General features: G+C 34.8%; 1 protein-coding gene across 3 annotated transcripts in view; it reads right to left on the bottom strand.

The window, feature by feature from the left end:
• MMS22L (MMS22 like, DNA repair protein) overlaps nucleotides 1–19831 on the bottom strand; it is a 125551-nt gene that overhangs the window by 14502 nt on the left and 91218 nt on the right. For all 3 annotated transcript variants that reach the window (XM_015077788.3, XM_053222445.1, XM_053222446.1), the window contains 6 exons: nucleotides 18297–18448; nucleotides 17284–17426; nucleotides 12100–12259; nucleotides 7666–7835; nucleotides 4765–4976; nucleotides 1370–1533 (listed from right to left, as the gene is read on the bottom strand). In XM_015077788.3, coding sequence (XP_014933274.3) covers nucleotides 1370–1533; nucleotides 4765–4976; nucleotides 7666–7835; nucleotides 12100–12259; nucleotides 17284–17426; nucleotides 18297–18448 — 1001 coding nt within the window. The remainder of the gene's footprint in view (nucleotides 1–1369; nucleotides 1534–4764; nucleotides 4977–7665; nucleotides 7836–12099; nucleotides 12260–17283; nucleotides 17427–18296; nucleotides 18449–19831) is intronic.

The raw sequence follows: 19831 nt of genomic DNA, 5'->3' as shown, positions 1-19831 counted from the left end.
AGTGGACTTGCTGAGTCATGTAGTAAGACTGACTTTCTATGATTTTACAAATTATTCTTTTAAGCAGTGAGGCTACAAGGAGAGTCAGAGAGAATTTTCTCACAGCCAAAATCTGTTTAATACTACCTCCTCAGCTTACAAGAACAGCAATGCAGAGACTGCGAATTCTGTATTCTACCCATGTCAAACATGTGATACACTCACTAACTAGATGTGAGCAGCAAAATTCACCTCCACACTCTAGCCTCCTTCCTGATAATTATTACTATAACCAAAACAAAGGCTAGCTAAAATTTTATACCGTCTGCTCTGTCTCAACAAATTTTCTACTGCATACCACAGTAGGCTTTCACTGAAAGTATGTGTAAGTTTTCAATGAAGACAAAATTTCTAAAGATGACCCTGGGGTCTACCTGGGTATTTTTTTCAGTGAAGAGATGCCACTCTCAGGTAAGGGCATTCCATATGAACACATCATAACAGTTTTTGTAAAACCATGCTTAGCTTTTACAAATCATCCTCAGGAGAAAGAAAACATTTTAATAAGAAAAAACATTTTACTTATTAAAATAAACATAGATTTAAACAAAATATGCATACTTTTTGAGATAAAATGGAACTTTTCAAAGAGCTCTTTGAGCTTTACCAATTTGGATGGTACCCTCAGATTCTGAGGATGCACACTGCACTCACTCATCACAGCAGTTAGAGGTACTTAGGTAGAAACATCGAGGAGCCCTGCCCTGAACAATCACATTATCATGAGAACACGCACACCCTTACACACATAGCATCCTATTTACATTAAAAACTCCTTCAGGATAGAGCTATCCCTACTATTCTGCATATTCCCAATAAGCTTATTAAAGCATGCTACTCACAGTGGGGATCAGATAAATGATATTTTAAAGAGATCCCTAGCAGTAAGGCTGATGAGACTGAAAACAAAAGGACTAGGATCAAAGGATCCTTACAGGTTGCCTGTGAAATCAGCTTAGATATTCTGGCGGCAACCTGAACCGAAGAACTTACCTTGACCCCTCACCACATGATAGGTAACAAATTGCATTTAATACTGTAGTCAGATTAAACAAATATTCTTTAAAAGGTCAACAAGTCTAATTAGAGGAAGTAGTCCTTACATAAACTGTTTGCCTTGGGGGAAAAAACAAAACAGAAGTAAACTACTCTGAAACATGTCAGTGTTTAACCATTTTATCATGCCCAACCTCTGCTATCTGCTGGAGTTTGTCAGCCATGATATATAGAAACTGATATTAAATAACCAAGCACTTAGCCATTGTTTAACTGATAGGAAAGAGTACTTTCTTAATTTATGAAAAGAACAGTATAACAGATTCAAACTAACCTTGGGGTTCGCTGACCAACACCAACAATTTTAAGATGCCAGGGAGGAGCAGTTCAACCTCAGAAATGTCTATGTTAGTTTCTTTGAAGAGCTGGAGGATGAAGGCCAGGATAGATGCCAAGCGAGGAGGGAGCAGGGACCCTTTACACTCAAAGTAGGACTTCCTAAAAAGAAGCACAATTTTGTTTTTTCTTCTGTTTAAAGTTTCAGTGAACAGAACCAAAAGTCACCCACTTTAGAGATACTGACAAATTTTACCCAACTTAATAAAGCACAACTAAAAAAATATACGTATATTTTGCCATGCTATCCTCAAACACAAAATTTTAGAAGCATAAGCATATGAATATCTGGTGTGTTATAAGGGCCAAAGTAGAATACGGACACAAACTAAATTTAAAACCTGATCTTTCAATGCACTTAATCAAAATCCAAATGAAAATCCAATTGTTAATTTGTTTTTTTTTCCTTTTCTGAGTCCAATCTCTTCTATTAGCTCCTCAACGATGCAACATTTTCTTTAATGTCAAATTTGCATAAAGAAATCTCTCCTCACGTTTATTTATTTAGGGATTTGGGAGGGGTTTTATTTATCCAAATCAATAAGAGGACTGCCCTAGGAATTGGCTTCCTGTTCCAGCTTTACCTCTTTCCTTCTCTTAGGAAGTAAAAAAACCAGAGGTAATTTAGGATGTAACATCTTCTCTCAAAGCAAAATTAATTTTAGCATTAGGATTCAACAGAGATCATAAAGATAATTTATCTGACTCATTTTTATATCTCTACCTCTTAAACAGGTGTTGGCTCCTAAGAGGTATTCAGTATATACACTTAAGTGAATAAATGCAAGTGGCAATTGCTCAGTTTCTAAAAGGTCTAGACAACAGGAAAAATTGTCACATATAGCTAAATCTAAGCTAGACATCCATACGTATTTGCAAAGCAGTAAAATTTGCCAAAATGAGCCACAGAAATCACAAAGGATTATAAACTCCTTAAGGGCAGGAACTATGTCTTCACCATCATTTCTACTCTATATGGTGGGTTCCAACAATTATTACATGTTAAAAGATTTATTCAATCTTTGAGGACAAGCGTTTTGTCTTTTTTGTTCACTGCTGAATCTTAGACAAAATATGGTCTATGAAATCAAGGGGCTCACTGTCTAGTGGAAAAGTTGAATAAGGAAAAAAAGACTACCATAATACAGTGTGATAGGTGCTTTGAAAGACAACCCCAGAATTCTCAGGAATTGGGAGGAATGAACCCTAACAAAGATGGGAAACTACAGGAGTAGAGGAGCATGGAATGGAGGGAGGCACAGGAGGCAATCTATTCCATTCCTGAGTAGTTAAAAAATAGAAAAAAGGAACTACTACATTTCTGGATCTTCAGTTAGAAATCATGAGAAAAATGTGTTCCCTGGTAAATAAGAAAGTCAATGAAAGCAGCCAGGATTTTAAATGATGGGCTTTAAATTACTTTTATGACCCTAAACATTTAATTTCACTTCAGCATTTGTCATTTGGTTTGTACTACACTTACTTAAATAATGTCTCAAAAATAGTGGTAGACTACTAAGGTCTTGTTGGAAATTCAGATACAAGTGAGGCAAAACATTCAATTCTGTGAATGGAATCTTAACAGAGCACATGACTTCAGAAGAAGGAAAGAAGCACCACACTACACTGAGATATTAGATGTAGGTCTTAAAAAGTCAAGGCAGAATTTAACCCAAAGGCGTGGCATTTAAATAGAGAAAATAGTATGAACAACACTGATGTAGGGAAATGTAAAGCATTTTGGAAGGGCAATAATGAAGCCAATCTCATTAAAGTTTGCATATGATGTTATGTCTTGTACATTTGGAAAAGTTCAGTGACAGATCACAAAGAGCTATAAGAATACGGAATTTATTCCATGGGCAAAAAAGGAGCAAGTGAAGGTTTGGGGGTAGAGAAGTGTCATAATGGAATAGACTTTCAAGAAAAGTAATCTGGGGGCATTGTTTACGCTGAACCAGAAGAAAAGGCTAGATACAGTGAAAGTAGTTAGGAGACTCCTGCAATAGCCTGGGTATAATGTGATAAGGGAATAGAGGTGTGAAAAGAAGGAAGCAATCATTTCCCAAAGGTTGGCCAGGGAGAGAGAACAAAAATATAAAGCTTCCAAACCTCAGTAACAGAACACCAGGAACACACAAAAATGCTTGTAAGGGAGAACAGATTTTAGACATGGAATTCTGTAATGAGAGGTGATGGATAATAGTGGTCATTAAAACTATCAAGTCATTAAAAACACAGAAAAAAAATACTAGATAAGAATAATATACGGGCATACCCCCAGAGACACTGTGGGTTCAGTTGCAGACCACCATAATAAAGTGAATGTCACAATAAAGCAAGTCAAATGAGTTTTTCTGGCTTCTCAGTGCATATAAAACCTATGCTTACACTACACTGTAGTCTAATAAGTGTGCAACAGCATTACGATGGCATTATGTCTAAAAGAAAAAAAAAGTATATACCTTAATTTAAAAATACTTTATTGCTAAAAAAATACTTTATTGCCAACCATCATCTGAGCTTTCAGAGAGTTGTAATCACTGATCAGAGATCACTATCACCAATATAATAACAAAAAAGTTTAAAATACTGTGACAATTACCAAAATGTGACACAGAGACACGAAGTGAACAAATGCTATTGGAAAAACAGTGCCAACAGACTTGCTTGATGGTGTTACCACACATCTCCAGTTTGTAAAAAGCACAGTATCTGTGAAGTGCAATAAAACAAGGTATGCCTGTATATCACCACAGCATTTTAAAGTTTAAAAACTAATTTCATATGAAGCTAAATACTGCATGAAGACAAAGAAGTGATCATTTCTATTACTGAATCTTCTACCGTTGCAGGTAAAAGGAAGGAGAAAACCTAAGAGGTTTCATTTATGCATCCAATAATAAAATGAAGTTATTAAGACAGGGAGTAGACCAACAAAAAAGGACTTCTTATTGCTTCCTTTTTCATATTACCATTCATTTTTTCATTTAGTTATTATCTTTCAAAAATATAGCTAATATGTTTTTTATAGGAGAAAATACAATTACTGTTTATCTGATAAGGACTAAAAAAACATACACCTTTAGAACATATATAAGGAAAACAACAGCTATGTAAAGAAAACAAACGATTTATAGAGCACTGACTCAGGCTGCCGGGAGCAAAAGTCATTTTAGTAAATCCTTAGATAATGTTTCTCAGGGAAAAGAAAAGTTTCTCAACTACCAGCATCCTAAGGGTTGCCAATACTTTTGGGGAGCTTTGTTACTTTTTAATAAAGATGAACTAATTGGATTGTAAACACCACTTATTTTTAATATTTAGATGTACCTTATGACTTGTATAATGCATTTCTTTAGAAGTGACATCGGTGCAAGAGTGGCGGAGTTTCTCAGTGCCATCAGAACAGGGTGTTGTCCAAGTCCTGCAACATGTGGTGAAGCTGGAAGAAACCGCCCAATGTACTGCTCAATGACATTCCCAAGTAACTGGTTCAAATAGGCATTTGGATTTTGAGACTGACAACATACAATGCACATGCCCTAAGGGAGAAAAAAGAGAAGAAATACTAAAAGGAAAAGTTAAAAAAAATATTGAGAAACTTACTAATTTAGTCCCTAGCATTAATATCCATGTCAGAATGTGCAACTACAGGGCACTGCCAGCATCAACAGATAATGTTTATGAGGCTCAGGGAGCTGCTGAGCCTGTGTGACTCCTGTACTGTGGTACCCAACCACACATGTGTGTCTTGGGGGTGTACTCAAACGGAGCAGGGAAAGTGCAGGAAGACCAAGGAAGCTTCCTTCCTCCTCTCATACGCAGAAAACTTGAGCATCCCACTCATCAACTATGTCTGTATGTCATTTCAAAGTTATGAAACACATTTTTAGGTCAGTTTTTATACGTATGGCCTGGTCATTTAACTGAGTGAGACTCAGAATTGATACTAAAAATCTTCCAATGTAAGAAATGTGATAAATTAAAACAAAAATTGACAGGAGAGAAATGCAGAAGATTAAGACTCAGAATAATGACAATTCATTTGAAGAGTTTCATATGTCAGGCACTGTACCATGTGCTTTCTATCCTTTATTTCACTTAAATTTCTTAAAAAACACTGACTTAGTATTATCACATATCCAATTTCATAGCTGGGGAAACTGAGGTTTAGAGAAGTTAAGAGTTCTGTTGATTTAATCCCCTCCATTTGTATAGCTTCCATATGGATTACGGTGTTTGAGACTTGACAAACCCTGAGAAATAGAAATTTTTTTCTACCAATGTTACTAAATAATGCATATTACCAAATATATATATAATCACCAACACAACGAATTATGTTCCAAAAGTTCATTTATAATTTGGCCCTTTGTGATTTAAAATGTGTTTTCCCAGAGAAATAATTAGAAATATTTGTCTCCATTTTACCTATGGATAGATATTTACTCATCAAAAAATTTTGAAAGATTTGTAATAAAAGTAACATAGAACTGTTAAAACACTAGCAAACAACAATAATTGAAAACAAAAGGGCAATGAACACCCCTCTACTTAGTTTCTTCAATGTTTTCCTTTAAAAGAAAGCACATTATTAGAAGATGATGAAGTAATAAACAAATATGTTCTGAAAACTTTGAAGAGGAGACTGGAGTACTTTTAAGTAAAGGTGTACATCTAAGTCAATTCTGCCAAATGGATAAATTCACCAAAAATTTCAGTTTACCACTTACAAAGTTTGTAAGAATTTTTTTTTTTTTTTAAAGTAGGCTCCATGGTGGGGCTTGACCTCACAACCTTGAGATCAACAGTTCCCATGTTTTACCAACTAAGCCAGCCAAGTATCCCTATAAGAATTCTTACTGTACTATTTTGGCTTAAAAGGGCCACAGAGAACATGTTTTCCAGATTCTTCTGCTGCCCAAGATTCCTCCCCACCAGTATTCCCTGACTGGCCATGCTTTGTGTTTCTGTCAGCAAACTAAACTTCTTTTTAAATGTTATTATCAACACAAAATTAAAGAGCCAATTAAAAATTTCTTAGAAATTATACAAATCTGTTTAAAAAGCCCATCTGTGGAAAAGACTGCTTATTACCTAATCAAATTCCATTCTCCCTTTCTTCCTCAGCTTTCCTTGCTGAACCCCAAATTAAGAAGCACTTAACTTCAGTATGAGACACTAATGAATAACAAAGTATGCTTCCAGCCCCATCTTCCTCTGAATAACAGATCAATATTTCCAAGTGCCCATCTAGACAGTACACAGCACCTCAAATGAAAGATATTCATGAATCAATTATTACCTTCACTCCCACATCTCTAGCATTGCCCATTTTAGTTAGCAGCACCACTATGTGTACAAGGACCCACTCTGGGGTCTAGGAAGTATTCTATTGCTTTCTGTTGCTCCACAACATTCTCTGAGCAAGTACTTTTAATCAGAGCTCCTAAGTGTTTCTGTGATCTGCTGTGTGAGTTCTACACCTACCAGCTTAGTTCAAAATCCTCAGATAATGAACTACTCTCTGCCCTCCAAGTCTCCAATCTAACTCCCACATCAACTATCTTAGATGTTGCCACCAGAATTACCTTTCTAAAATGTAAACATGATAGGTTGTTCCCACTTCCCTATCTAAAATCTGTCAAAATCCATCAATAATCCATACAAATCCCCATGTAAAAGAACAAGTCCAAACTTCCTAGCGTGGCACATAACACCTTCAAATATATGGCTCCTCCTGTATGAGTGTCCGATCACAACAGAATTATTTGCTCTTCCCCAGTGTGTCATACTTTCTTCAAGCTCATGACTTTTAAATACTGTTCCCTCTGACAGTCCTTCACCTCTTACCCGTGTGGCTCGTTTACAACTAATCCCCTTTACAGTGTCTTCTCTCACATCTCTTCTTCTCCGGTTGGCTAGTGGACAGCTGAAGCCTCTAAGGAAATATGGAACACACAACTCTGTCTATGCTAGTCAGCCTCTTCTCTCAACTTTAATTGCTTCTTGGAGATTTTGCTTTTTCCATCTTTGGTTTCAGGGCCAAACACAAAAGGAATTTAAAACTTGTTCAACAGAAGTGCCACATGTACACACATGCACTGAAATTATAATGCATGGTTTTCAAATCAGCAGTTAGCAAACTGTTTTAAGGCAAAGTTTGTTTGTTTATTTATTTATTTATTTATTTATTATTTTTTAACTTTCAAGCAGCCACACTTACTATACCTGGAGATACAAAGGAAGACTCTTTTGAATTGCGATCAACATAGGTGCAGGCAGTTCCTTCTCTTGCTGTAACACTGTATGTGGCAGCAGTAAACAATCTATGATCCGGAATAATAGTTTTTGGGCTTTAGAGGTGGCAAAGATCTGTGCCCATGATTTAACAAGAATTCCTGACAAAGAAGAGGAGTAACAGTAGGTATGGTTACCTTCTAACCAGAAAGTTTTGCCATTCCACTATGAAATTCATACTTAAAGCACAAAGAACCAAGTTAAAGTAGGCAATAGAAAGAAACATGTATTAGGACTGAAAAGACTGATGTCATGTCATACATTTCACTAAAGAGACAAATTTCTCTCAGAGTTCTGGTCTAAGAAAAACATACGTTTCCTAAGCAACTGTTATTTAACACACACACACACACACACACACACACACACACACACACACACATACACACACACACACACACATTGTGATTTGGCTATACACTATGTGAATATACAGATCGACTGCTGTAATTAATCAGATTTCTCTTTTTGCTTTGGCTGCTAGGTAACTCAGAGGCAAATTTATAATCCAACTTTAAGAACACTATAAGATACGCATTATGCTTTTATGTGTGTACTCACTTTCCCTGGGCTCCATCATGCTACTCCACATTTACGTTTTTGATACCTTTATTTCTTTATATTTTTATCTTACATAAAATTTTATAGGCTGTCTCAACCCAGTTTACAACATGAAAAGATAGAGCTAAATTTAATTGTTAAAGTAGTAAGAAGGATTAGCTATAGCACCTTGAAGCAATCACTTAACCTCCCTGAACTCCACTTTTTATAACTTTCAATTGTTTAATATACACAGTGAGTTTAAATTTTGATGCTGAAAGAAGAGATGCAGACTTCTTTACTACAGGAAATGTATTATGATTTGCTTAATGCTAGGAGTCAGTTGCTACCTTTGATGATAGTAAAGCCAAACAAATGAGCACCCTTTGTTTAATGAAGTAATTAAGAGCATTTATGTAGTTCCCATTAGAGTGTACTCCTGCTATTAAGGGCTTCTCTACTGAAAAAACAAATTTAAAAGGAGGATCATTAAATGCTTGCCCAAGTGGCATTAGTGCTATATGTACTGCATAAACTTTTATGTTTTATTCCATCTTAGAAAGCAAAAGAGATGATAAACGTCAAAGCCATTTCCATAAAACAAAAAGTTTAAAATTCAACTCTGAAGGGAAACAAAAATACGCTTATAGACGAATGTATTGATGTTAAAAGAAAAAAGCCCAGCCAATAATCACTTCTAAGAACAACAAACAGCAACATTAATCTTCTGTTGTAAAAGGAAATACAATAATCAATCATAAAGAAACACAATGCTCACTTAGCAATATTTTAAATAACGCTGGCTTGCTCCTCATTTTTTCAGTAGGTGGAAAACTTGCGAATGACAGCAGTGTAAGAAGAACTCACATCCTAACTAACATTAATATGCCCATAAAGGGAACTGCCATCACCACTGACATTTTAAATGATTTATATCACTCTTAGGTGTCACACAGGAATTGACTTATAAAGAGCAAGGGCCTTCCAACCAAAAATGCATCACCTACCCTTGTATTTCATCTTCTGCAGTGGTTAAAACACTTTGCTGAAGATCTTAAGTTTTATGAGTTCATAGAAGGCAGAGGAGATCCAGTTGTTTTACTGCCAAATCAGAACCCTAGTTTTTAAGTTTCAGTGAAGAATATTTAAGTGTGTGGTATTAATAATGCAAAGAGAAAGAAATTTTTTAAGTAAAAAACTTGGAGAAAGGTTAAAATACATAGAGTAGCTTTGTTAAACAAACAAACAAACAAACAAAACCAGTCTTTTTTCTGGCTATAAACATACTACGTATTTAAGCGATGCTGCTGAAAATGCAGGGGCACCTAGGTGGCTCAGTCTGTTAAGCGTCTGACTCTTGATTTCGACTCCAGTCATGATCTCAGTTTGTGAGATCAAGCCCTGAGATGGGCTCCACGCTGACAGTGTGGAACCCTGCTTGGGATTCTCTCTCTCTTCCTCTGCCCCTCTGCCCTTCTGCTTCCTCTGCCCCTCCTCCTGCTCACACTCTTTCTTTCAAAATAAATAAACTTAAAAAGAAAAAAAGAAAATGTAGAAAAATTGTGGGGAGCATACTTCTACAATTGAAAGAGATCTGCACTGTAAGAGTCCTTATGTGTTTACTTATTTCCTACTCTATGCATATACTATGCCTAAAAAAAAAAAAGGAGGATTGGGATCATTATAATAGGTGTTTAAAAATGTATTTATAGTTAGAAAGTAACTTTACTCATTTAGGAACACTAAAAGTTACATTATGTTCTATTAGCTAAGTTTATAAAATTGTTAAATTCTAGAAATATTTATTTAGTATATTTAGTTAGTATTTATTTAGTATATACCATCTCCTACACTGGAGAAGCTCTTTCCCAATCCAGTGCCCAATATATAACTCAGGAAATGTTCTTATTTGTTCAAAATACAACATGATAATGGGAATAAAAAGTTAAAAAGATATGGCCACTATCATAAATTTAAAATTTTAGTAGGGACAAACCAAGTACACAAATAATTATAATAACTGGCAAGCTATGAAGAATGTTGTAAGAGATGGACAGCTGAAGCTTAATCAGGGAGACCAGGTCTACCTGAGAGTATGGAAAACACAGAATATTAGGATAGGCACTGAGGATCATGGGTAGAGTTTCAATTACAAAGACAAAAGAGGAGGAATGGCTAAAGAGAGAAGAATGATCAAAAGAAAAACATGGGAACAGAAAAAGTAAGAGATGTAAAGAGAAAAACCATAAACATTAATATTAAGATTAAGAACACTGAAGACAGTACTCATGAATCAATCCTTTCTCAGAAATTACTGAGTTACAATTAAGACCTCAAATGCCTTCATCTGAAGTGTGATTTTATCAAGTTTGCACCTTCCACTAGCAGCCTTGTAAGTAAACAGCAGAGGTATCCCCAGTTAGAAACTAGCAAGGTAAATAAAACAGTTTCTGTGGTTACCTCACTTTCCCTGAAGTGAGTATGATACCCCAAACACACATACTTCAAGCACATTTGAACTCTAAAAAGTTTATACTTGCTCTTCCTCCAATTTGTTCTGAGCCTCTTACATAAAGAAGAAAGCAAGTGATCTGTTCCTAATTTTTAACATATAAAGGGGCAACACTGTACCAATATATTCTATTCGCAGTCTCTGAGATTTAGACAAAAGAAAAGAATACCGATCTACCTTCCAGTATGCCAATCATGTAATACAACAAAGGAAGGTCCTCAATTCTTCATAGGTCGACATATTACCAATCCAAATATGATTTTGCAGTTAGGACTATCACATATTTTGTAAAATAAATATATCTCCTGAAATCATAAATTTAGCTTGGCAAAAATCTAACAGAGGCTAATAAATTATAAGGCTACATGCTGAAATACTTATTAATCTACATTTTACTATGTTAAATTTATAAGTTATCATTTCTGTTTTCCTCTAAAATTAAGATGCCTGAATTGTTACTATAGCTTTCACTACATTCTACATCATCCATATTTAGACATTTTTGCATTCTCCTTTATCTTTCACAACAAAGATAAAAGGTTTCAGACAGCCTAAATCAGGTTTATTCATATGTTCACAAGATCAAAGGGAGAAGATATAAGGTTTTGGCCACAGAGAAATTAAAAAAAACAAAAACATAAACCTTAAATTCTGTTATAAAAACTTCTAAGGAAAATTTTCTCATTTCCCTTTATCCAGTTCCTATTTTTGGTTAGTAACATGGTTTTAGTGAACAAAGGTATTCAAATTACTAACTTCCTCAAGAAGGATGAACTATGTTGTTATAGCACAGGCACAGAAAAAGATTTCTTTTCGAAAGGAGAAAACATAGTATTGTGAGAAGAAAGATTTGAAGCATAAATATCTCTAGTGCCATAGTAAATTCTTTCCTGACCTCCTTCACACAGAGCAGACCAGATAAATAGAAGTGATGGTTTCCTGATATTTTAAATTCTAAGAAAGCACAGATAAGCCTTAAAAAAAGTCCATTTTTATCATCCAGGTATTCACAGTGTGAGTGATTCACAACAGACTATTGATATCAAATTGGTATGAGCATATTTTCTGTTTTGGTCATAATTAATTTTAATATTAACACAAGCTGTAACAAGGAAAGTTCTGAAAGGAGGTGGGGCAGGATAGGGATACAGCAATAGAAAGCCAACATGAATTATTGTAAGCTAAATCTTTGTCTTTCAAATTATTCTTATGATTGTATGGAGAACAGTGATTTAGTCAGTGTATTAGAATATTCCTATCATGATACTATAGGCTCAACATAAGGAAGTTTCAATAACGTCAGGAGTACATACCCATCATCCTGTAAGTCAGTTGCAGTCCTGCACTAGAAATTTTTTTTCCCAAATAAGGTTTTATATATTTTAATATTTCACCAAGGTATTCTAAGGACTTTGTGACCATGGCAGATTTATCAGAAAGTGTCTGCAGATTCCCATAAGTAATACCAATAGCCTATAAAATAAGGAAAAACATGATTTAGATTTCCAAGTTTCATACAGTATAGACTTTGAAAAATAAAGAAAATTTCTCTCTACACACATACAAACACACACACACCCTTACATTTAAGTTTACATCCTTAACTTTCCAATAAATGTTCACAGCAATTAAAAAAATTGAAGATTTTCAATTAAAAAGAATGAATTCTTACCTTTTATAATTAAAATAAAGGTTAAAAGAAGAATTAAAAAAAAAATCAATGGAACTGATATAAAAGAAGTTTATAGCCAAATTACATCAAGACTTCCAAACATCCTGGCACACAACTGGCAATCCCCAAATTCCTACAAGTAAAATCTACAAGCAACATGACCAAATTCTTACACGTATGACCTCTCTAAAGTTCAGTTATATGATATGGATTGATTTTTCCCCGCAAAATTTTATGAGCCATTAGATGCTAACTTTCTCAGAGGAAAAATGATGAGGCACAAAGGACAGAGATAGCAAAATGGTGAGGTGGTAGAGAGAAATGTGAGGTGAGGCGGTGAGAGAAGAGTGAAGTGTGAAAAGGAAGAGAAATAAATGAAAGAATAAGTTGAGGAAAGGTGAGAATAAGAGGTGACAAGTCACAAAAAGAATCAAGAGAAGACTGGCTACAGATAGGTTAGAAGGTTTGAGAACAGTAGCAGTTTTCAAACCATTATTGGCGACTTAGAGTGGATTTCAATGACCTAAATTGGACACAATGGCACCAATACAGTTACATGATTTTTCTCCTGCAGCTCTCAGCAGATAAGACAAAGGAGAGAAAGCAAATGGTTGCACTAATCCAAGGTTGAGGGTTTGTAGGTGTAACCAAAAGACCAAAGATGGAAGACTGAAAGGATGATGATAAGAGTATACCTGCAGTAAGGCCACCAAGGGGTCTAATTAAGATGGATGGGGAAGAAGTGAGACCTTGAGAGGATGTTGCACTTGGAGAAAAGGAAGTGGAAGGTCACTTGGAGGTCTGGAGGCACAGGTGGTGATCATCAAAGAGTTCTCAGATAATCCAATGATGCCATAGCTCAAGGTTTAGTCATGGGAGTGGGCAGATGAAGCAGAGCAGAAGTGAAGATCACTAAAGACTTGTGGAGTTTTGAAATGAGGGATTAGGATAAGTTATTCAATGTGATATTACAGTTAGTCAAGTTGATAACAAAATGTAGAATGTAGGAAAAGAAGGAATATAGTGAACTGGAGTGACTGACAGATGAAAACAAAAGATATACTTGATGAACCTTTTATTTTTATTTAGCTTTCTGCCCTTGGTTCTCTACATTTCTTTTCCTAGACCAGAAGTTCTCAAACTTCTCAGTTCCCTTTCGTATGCTTAAAAGTTGGGATCTTAAGGTGCTTACTATTATTTGAGCTATATCTATTGATATTTACCATATAAAAAAAGAGAAAATTTAAATTATGTACTAGTTCACTTAAAAATAAGAAGCATTATATGGGGCATCTGGGTGGCTCAGTTGGTTAAGCATCCAGCTCTTGATTTTGACTCAGGTCATGATTTCACACTTCGTTGAGTTCGAGCCCTGCACTGGGCTCTGTGCTGACAGCACAGAGCCTGCTTGGGATTCTCTCTTTTCCTCTCTCTCTCTGCCCTCTCCTGTTCATGCGCGCTCTCTTTCCCTCTCTCTCAAAATAAATAAATAAACTCAAAAAAGTAAAAATAATAAGCATTATACATTAACAGAGTAAAATGTTTTTATGGAAAAGAACTTTATTTTTCAAAACAAAAAAAAATTAGTGAAAAGTGACAATTTTTACATTTCTGCAAAACTCTTTAAGTTCTGGCTTAACAGAAGACAGCTAGATTCTCATATTTGTCCTTACACACAATTTGTTGTAATATGCTGCAGATGAAAACAATTCAATCTCACAAATACATGTAAGTGGAAGAGAAATAAGTTATTTTAATAGACATTTCAGGTAACTATGGGAATCCCTCTTTGATATTACACCAAAACTTGACAAGTGATATTTCTTAAAGGTTAATTGTATTATGGAACTCAAAACCGTGTCAACAAATATTCTGTACTCTTCTGCATTAAAAGCCACTGCTCTATTTTGCTTTCTTAATGAATGTTTAATACTCCTGCATGCTTTTAAAAAGCCTGTACTGGTCATTTGGAAAATTCTAGTTCACTGAGTTAGCTTGCCAATGTTGACACATTTCACTTATCCACTAAAAAAATCCTATTTGTTAATACCACCACCACTGTCATCAGAAAAGTCTTTAATTATCATGAAGCTCTCAAGCTAATGGCAAATGCTTGTTTTCCAAAATTCTAATTTTCTTAAAAGCTCAAATTGTGTTATTAGCAACAAACACCGTCAGTTGTTTTCTTTGAAGTGATACTCATTTCACTCATTTCTGAGCAAATGTCTGCCAAATACCCAAGTCCGAACAACCATACTTTGTTAGTTGTTCTTTCAAGATCAAAGCAGTCAGGTCAGCTTGTAACTCAAATTATTACATAAAGTGTTGTTTCTGGACAACCACCTCACTTGAAGCAGGTGTGCTTTTAAGTGCACTTTCCATTGTCATTCATAGGACATTACAGACATGTACTCAAAGGTCAACATTTAATAAATTTAATAATTTACTGTTTCATTAAGAATATTCTTAAGTGAGACTGGGTTCTTTTTTTTTTTCTCTTGTGATTGCGTGGCAGTGAAAATTATGACCACCAATATAACATTGGGCCATGGTGTTGATTTGTGCTAAAGTTTCTGCACCGTTTGTGCAAATGTCAATACACTTTTGAGCTTTAAAATTCCTGAAAAGGTATCAGCAACCCTCAGATGCCTATGAAACACAATTTTGAGAACCATTGATCTAGATCTCAGTATTTCTCTGTGTTTAGCCTTAACCTCCCAGGACTATAAGACATACGTATTTCTCAGACTATCTCAGGGATTTCTTTGACTCTATTTACTTGTCATACTATCATTTCTATGTAAGAAAGAGTTAACATGGTAGGCCATAGATTGCTATCTTTAAAAAGGTGTATTTTTAAGTTTGGCCCTTGGTTGGTGATTGGGAACTTAGGTCTTTCCCACCATTTCCCGGTAAGTATGGCTCACTCAACCTAAACTGTCTGTGCGAACAATATAGTTTACACTGAATATCTGCCTCTCTTCTGGGAGTCTGGAATTTTCTAAGTGCTAGGCAAAGGGGGCCTATGTGAAAACCCTCGGGCAGACAGCAGACAGCATTTCAGATGTGTTGTCACAATTCCTAGTTGGAAGAATTAAGTATGTCCAGTGCAACATCTGGGAGAGGACCCTTGGAAACTGCCTGGGGTTTCACCCCATGCTGACTGAACTTTGAATTCTTTCATTGTAATAAATCACAGCTGTGAGTACAACTATATGCTGAGCTCTGAGTCCTCCCAGAGAATCACATAATACACGGGAATGATCTTGGTGACACCTTACACCAATCTCAAACTAAACCAGTTTAAAACTGAACTCCTCACCTACTTCTCCCTCACCCTAAGTCATGTGCTCCTATTTCTCCTTAAGGTATCATCATTCTTTTAGTTAAACACAGTATTTCTTTCACATCCCTTCAAAATTTCATAATTCAATTTTTACTTCCTTCTAAATCAGCTAGTTTCTGGCCAACACCTTCACTCTAATCTACTGTTAACTAATTTTCTTAAAAAGTCATTTGATCAAATCAGACATACTTAAAAATGTATAAAGCCTTCATACTGTTCACAGAAGAACATCCAAACTTCTTAGACCAAGATGCTCTGAATTATTAACCTACTGAATGATCTATAAACTGACACTTCGCATACACTGTCTTACTATTTTAACCTTTGTGTTTATCCTGTATTCTCAGACAAGTAAAAAGTTAAGATCAAGGACTACTTCTTTTGTTTTTGCAAACCCCTAAGAAATCCTGGCATAATACCATCTAGCATTTAGCAAACAATTATTATTTACTGAGTGATGAAAGAACAATTAATTGGACGGGATGAAATTAGAAGACTCTTTGGAAACTATTAGTGAAGTACATGACCTCTACCTCCCTTTCTGATCCTGTATGGTTCCTAGGATAGGTGTTTAAGTACAAGTGAAGATTCGATCAACAACTAAATAAAAGGCTCAAAAGAAATGGCCATTTCATATCTGCATGAACTATTACTAAATATTTTTAGGATTTATATGGTATCACTAATTGTCATACAATTGTACTTTAACTTAATAGAAACCAGTGGAAGAATTCACATTTGTGGCAATAGCTTATAGCTGTATTTATTTTCATTGCAGTTAATGCCAACCGCTCTGTGGGAAAATAAACCAACTTTTATTGTGAATAGCTTACAAAACCACTAATCCAAACACATGAACAGCTTCAGCAAGGATGCAAAGCAAAGACTATCACATAATATAAATTCCTGCAAAATTAATAAATAAAAGTCAAATGCTGAAAGGGACTATTTATTATGGAGACAAAGCTAAACCAAATGATTGGATTTTAAGGCCCCAACCATAATGATATGAAGCACTTAGTGTTTATGCTAACTACAATAAAATTTTACTGTAAAATTTACTATTTGCTACAGGGTGGTAAACATTAAGTTAGAACTATTATGGACCCTGTATAAGGAAATCTAGTTCCCAAGAATCTGGAGAATATTTCTACCTAGGAACTTCAGCAATAAGATATTCCTACAATTGACACAAGCCTTAGTGTGAGGCTTTTATGTAGCATTCCTTAGTCACTACTTTTCATTAAATGTACTTCTTTTGCTGTCCTTAATATAATTGTCCTCAACAAATATATTCTGTAATTGTACTAAATCAATGATTCACATTTTTATTCCTCCTTAATTTTATAATAGCAGGCAACCAATAATATGATTCATTTAAAATAATTCATTTTATAGACAAATTTCATAAACACTTCAAGTTTTTGTGAAAAATAAGTATAATTCATCTGGACAATTACACTAATAAATGAAAAATACCTCAAAAAATAGAATAAGTGCTTTTGTAGGGTCTTCTGGACTGGATAAATATTCAACTTGAGCCTTTGAAAAAATATTCTTTACTTCTGAGAGTTTAAATAGCAACCTTGTCAGTTCAGCCAACTGTCCCAAGTACTCTTCTTCTGTTAAGATAAAAATAATATAATAATATTCATAGGTTTATTATATAAATTTATGTTACATAGATGAGAGTAAGGAATGCAGCATTCATGTATAACATTCTTTTTAAAATAAAATTCAAATTTCCACATAATTAAAAACTTTCAATTAAGTCTCTAAGGAAAAGTTTTATTTAAAACCCAAAAAACATATACTTGTGAATACACAAGCCCCAAAATTTTTTCATGTCAAGCCGATTGATGTAATAAGATATCACAATGAATTTGGGGCATTTTTTTCAGTCCAAACTTTGTGTGATTTACAAATGGCCATAAAGAATAGCTTTCGGAAAAGGAATGTCCTGTGGGCAACCAGAACTGAATGGATATTTAAAAAAACAATAATAAAGTATAAGTATCAGTCTGTGAATAATAATAGTAAAGCAGAGGAGAGGTAAAATATCTAATATAAAATAGGAGAGAAGTATTCACAATTAGATACTTTTCTTTTTAGGGTGTTAACAGTGTGATATCTGGTTATTTGCTTTACATTGTGATTTGTTTCTTCAAGGTAAAAAGATAGCTTGTCACCTGAGAGCAAGTTTTTGTTCCTGGCTTCCAAGGAAACAAGTTCTTTTATCTTTATAGGAGAGAAATTTGTCATATATAACAGGGAAATATCAGGAAAAAGAAACAGGCTGCAAAAGAAAATGTACACACACACACACACAGACACACACACACACACACACACACACAAAACATGTATATATATACACAAACATTTTATATAACAAATATATTTTTCATCTTTTTCTATTAATTTGTGTAACAAATCAGGACATTTTAAACATTATTTAGCTATCTAGAAAGTAAAATGCCTGAAATACTTACCAACTGCCTGTCCAGGATTTATATCAATGAACAAATCATCAGGCACATAGAAGTTTTTTATATACATTTGCAAAATGCAACGAATCCATGATCTTACAGTTAAGGCTTGGAAAGATACACAGCCTGAATGAGAAAGTGCTTCACATAACATGCTGTAAAAACAAGTTGATGGATATTAAAACCAAAACCAAAACCAAAACCTTACAATATATTCCCTGAGTATAGAGATTAAGAAATAAAGGACAAATTCTAACACACCCCACTTCTTGGCTTGTTTTATAGACACACACATTAATTCAGATATACACTGCTGAAAATAAACACTAGAGATACACAAAAAAGGGTATTTTATATAAAAATTTTTGCTTCCATCTATAGCAGTTCTAATTTTTAATATTTATTTATTTTTGAGAGAAAGAGAGCATGCGAGTGCAAGCATGAGTGGGGGCAGGGCAGAGAGCTGAAGTCGGACGCTCAACTGAGCCACGCAGGCACCCCTGACGGTTCTAATTTTTAATTTCCTTTTTCCACTGATGGCAAATGTGCAGGTTTATGCCAAGGGCAAGAGGTAAGGAGAATAAGGTTAAAATGGGAAAATCTAGAAAGGGGCTTATAAGTAGCTAGGTGACATAATAAAGGAAGTGGCAAGTAGAAAAAAAAACAGTGGCCCTTAGAGTAAATAAAAAGAAGTGGTCATGACCATTTATGTAAGACAAGAGTTAATGACAAAGATTTCTGTGTGAGTCTTCTAACCAATTCCATTCCCATCCCTTTCTTTCCTGCTATACCACTCCATAGGCGGTCATTATTGAAGAATTACAAAGTAACATCTGACAAAAAAAAAAAAAACCAAAAATCTTTCTGTGAAGCCAAAAGCCTGGCTAAATCTGATATTTAACCATTTTATAACTGGGGGGTAGAAAGGAAGAGGGTGGTCTTAGCCTAACTATGAAGTGCTAGGTAAAGTCAGAAATTTGAAAAATACATGTAAGTCATAACTCTAAAAATATTGCTTTGAAAAACCTGAACAGAAGACGTCCCAAAGACTACACAGTGCCAAAGAACTAAGGTTTGTCATTTATGACCTATACAACCTTTCCAAAGTTCTTTAACACCTTTGCATTTCAGTTTCTTCAACTGTTACAAATATATCAAATACTATTTTTTAAACTAAACTTATTCCAGACAGTTTCAGCAGAAGTATTTAATAAATACTGTTTGTTATTATAGAATTAGCAAGCTAGAAGAGACTAAAAGTAATCCAATCGAAGTTGAGCTCCCTTACTTCATGACTTAAAGCCAATGAGAAGATGGCTTACTGACTGCTTAGTGGACTCCCTTATGCGAATACCTCACTGACCGCATCCCTCTTCATCTGGACAGGAACTACAGTGGTCTCCCAGGTTTGTGCATTTATTTTCCCTCATCTTACTATTCTTTTTCAAATCTTCCCGATTACACTATTTCTATTGTAACTTCATTTACTATATGTTTTTCCTACTGGAGTTCCTCAGATCTGTTATATAATGCAACAG

This window comes from Acinonyx jubatus, chromosome B2 (genome assembly GCF_027475565.1).
Source record: "Acinonyx jubatus isolate Ajub_Pintada_27869175 chromosome B2, VMU_Ajub_asm_v1.0, whole genome shotgun sequence".
NCBI classification, from domain to species: domain Eukaryota; kingdom Metazoa; phylum Chordata; class Mammalia; order Carnivora; family Felidae; genus Acinonyx; species Acinonyx jubatus.
This window is presented reverse-complemented; position numbering and strand designations above follow the sequence as displayed.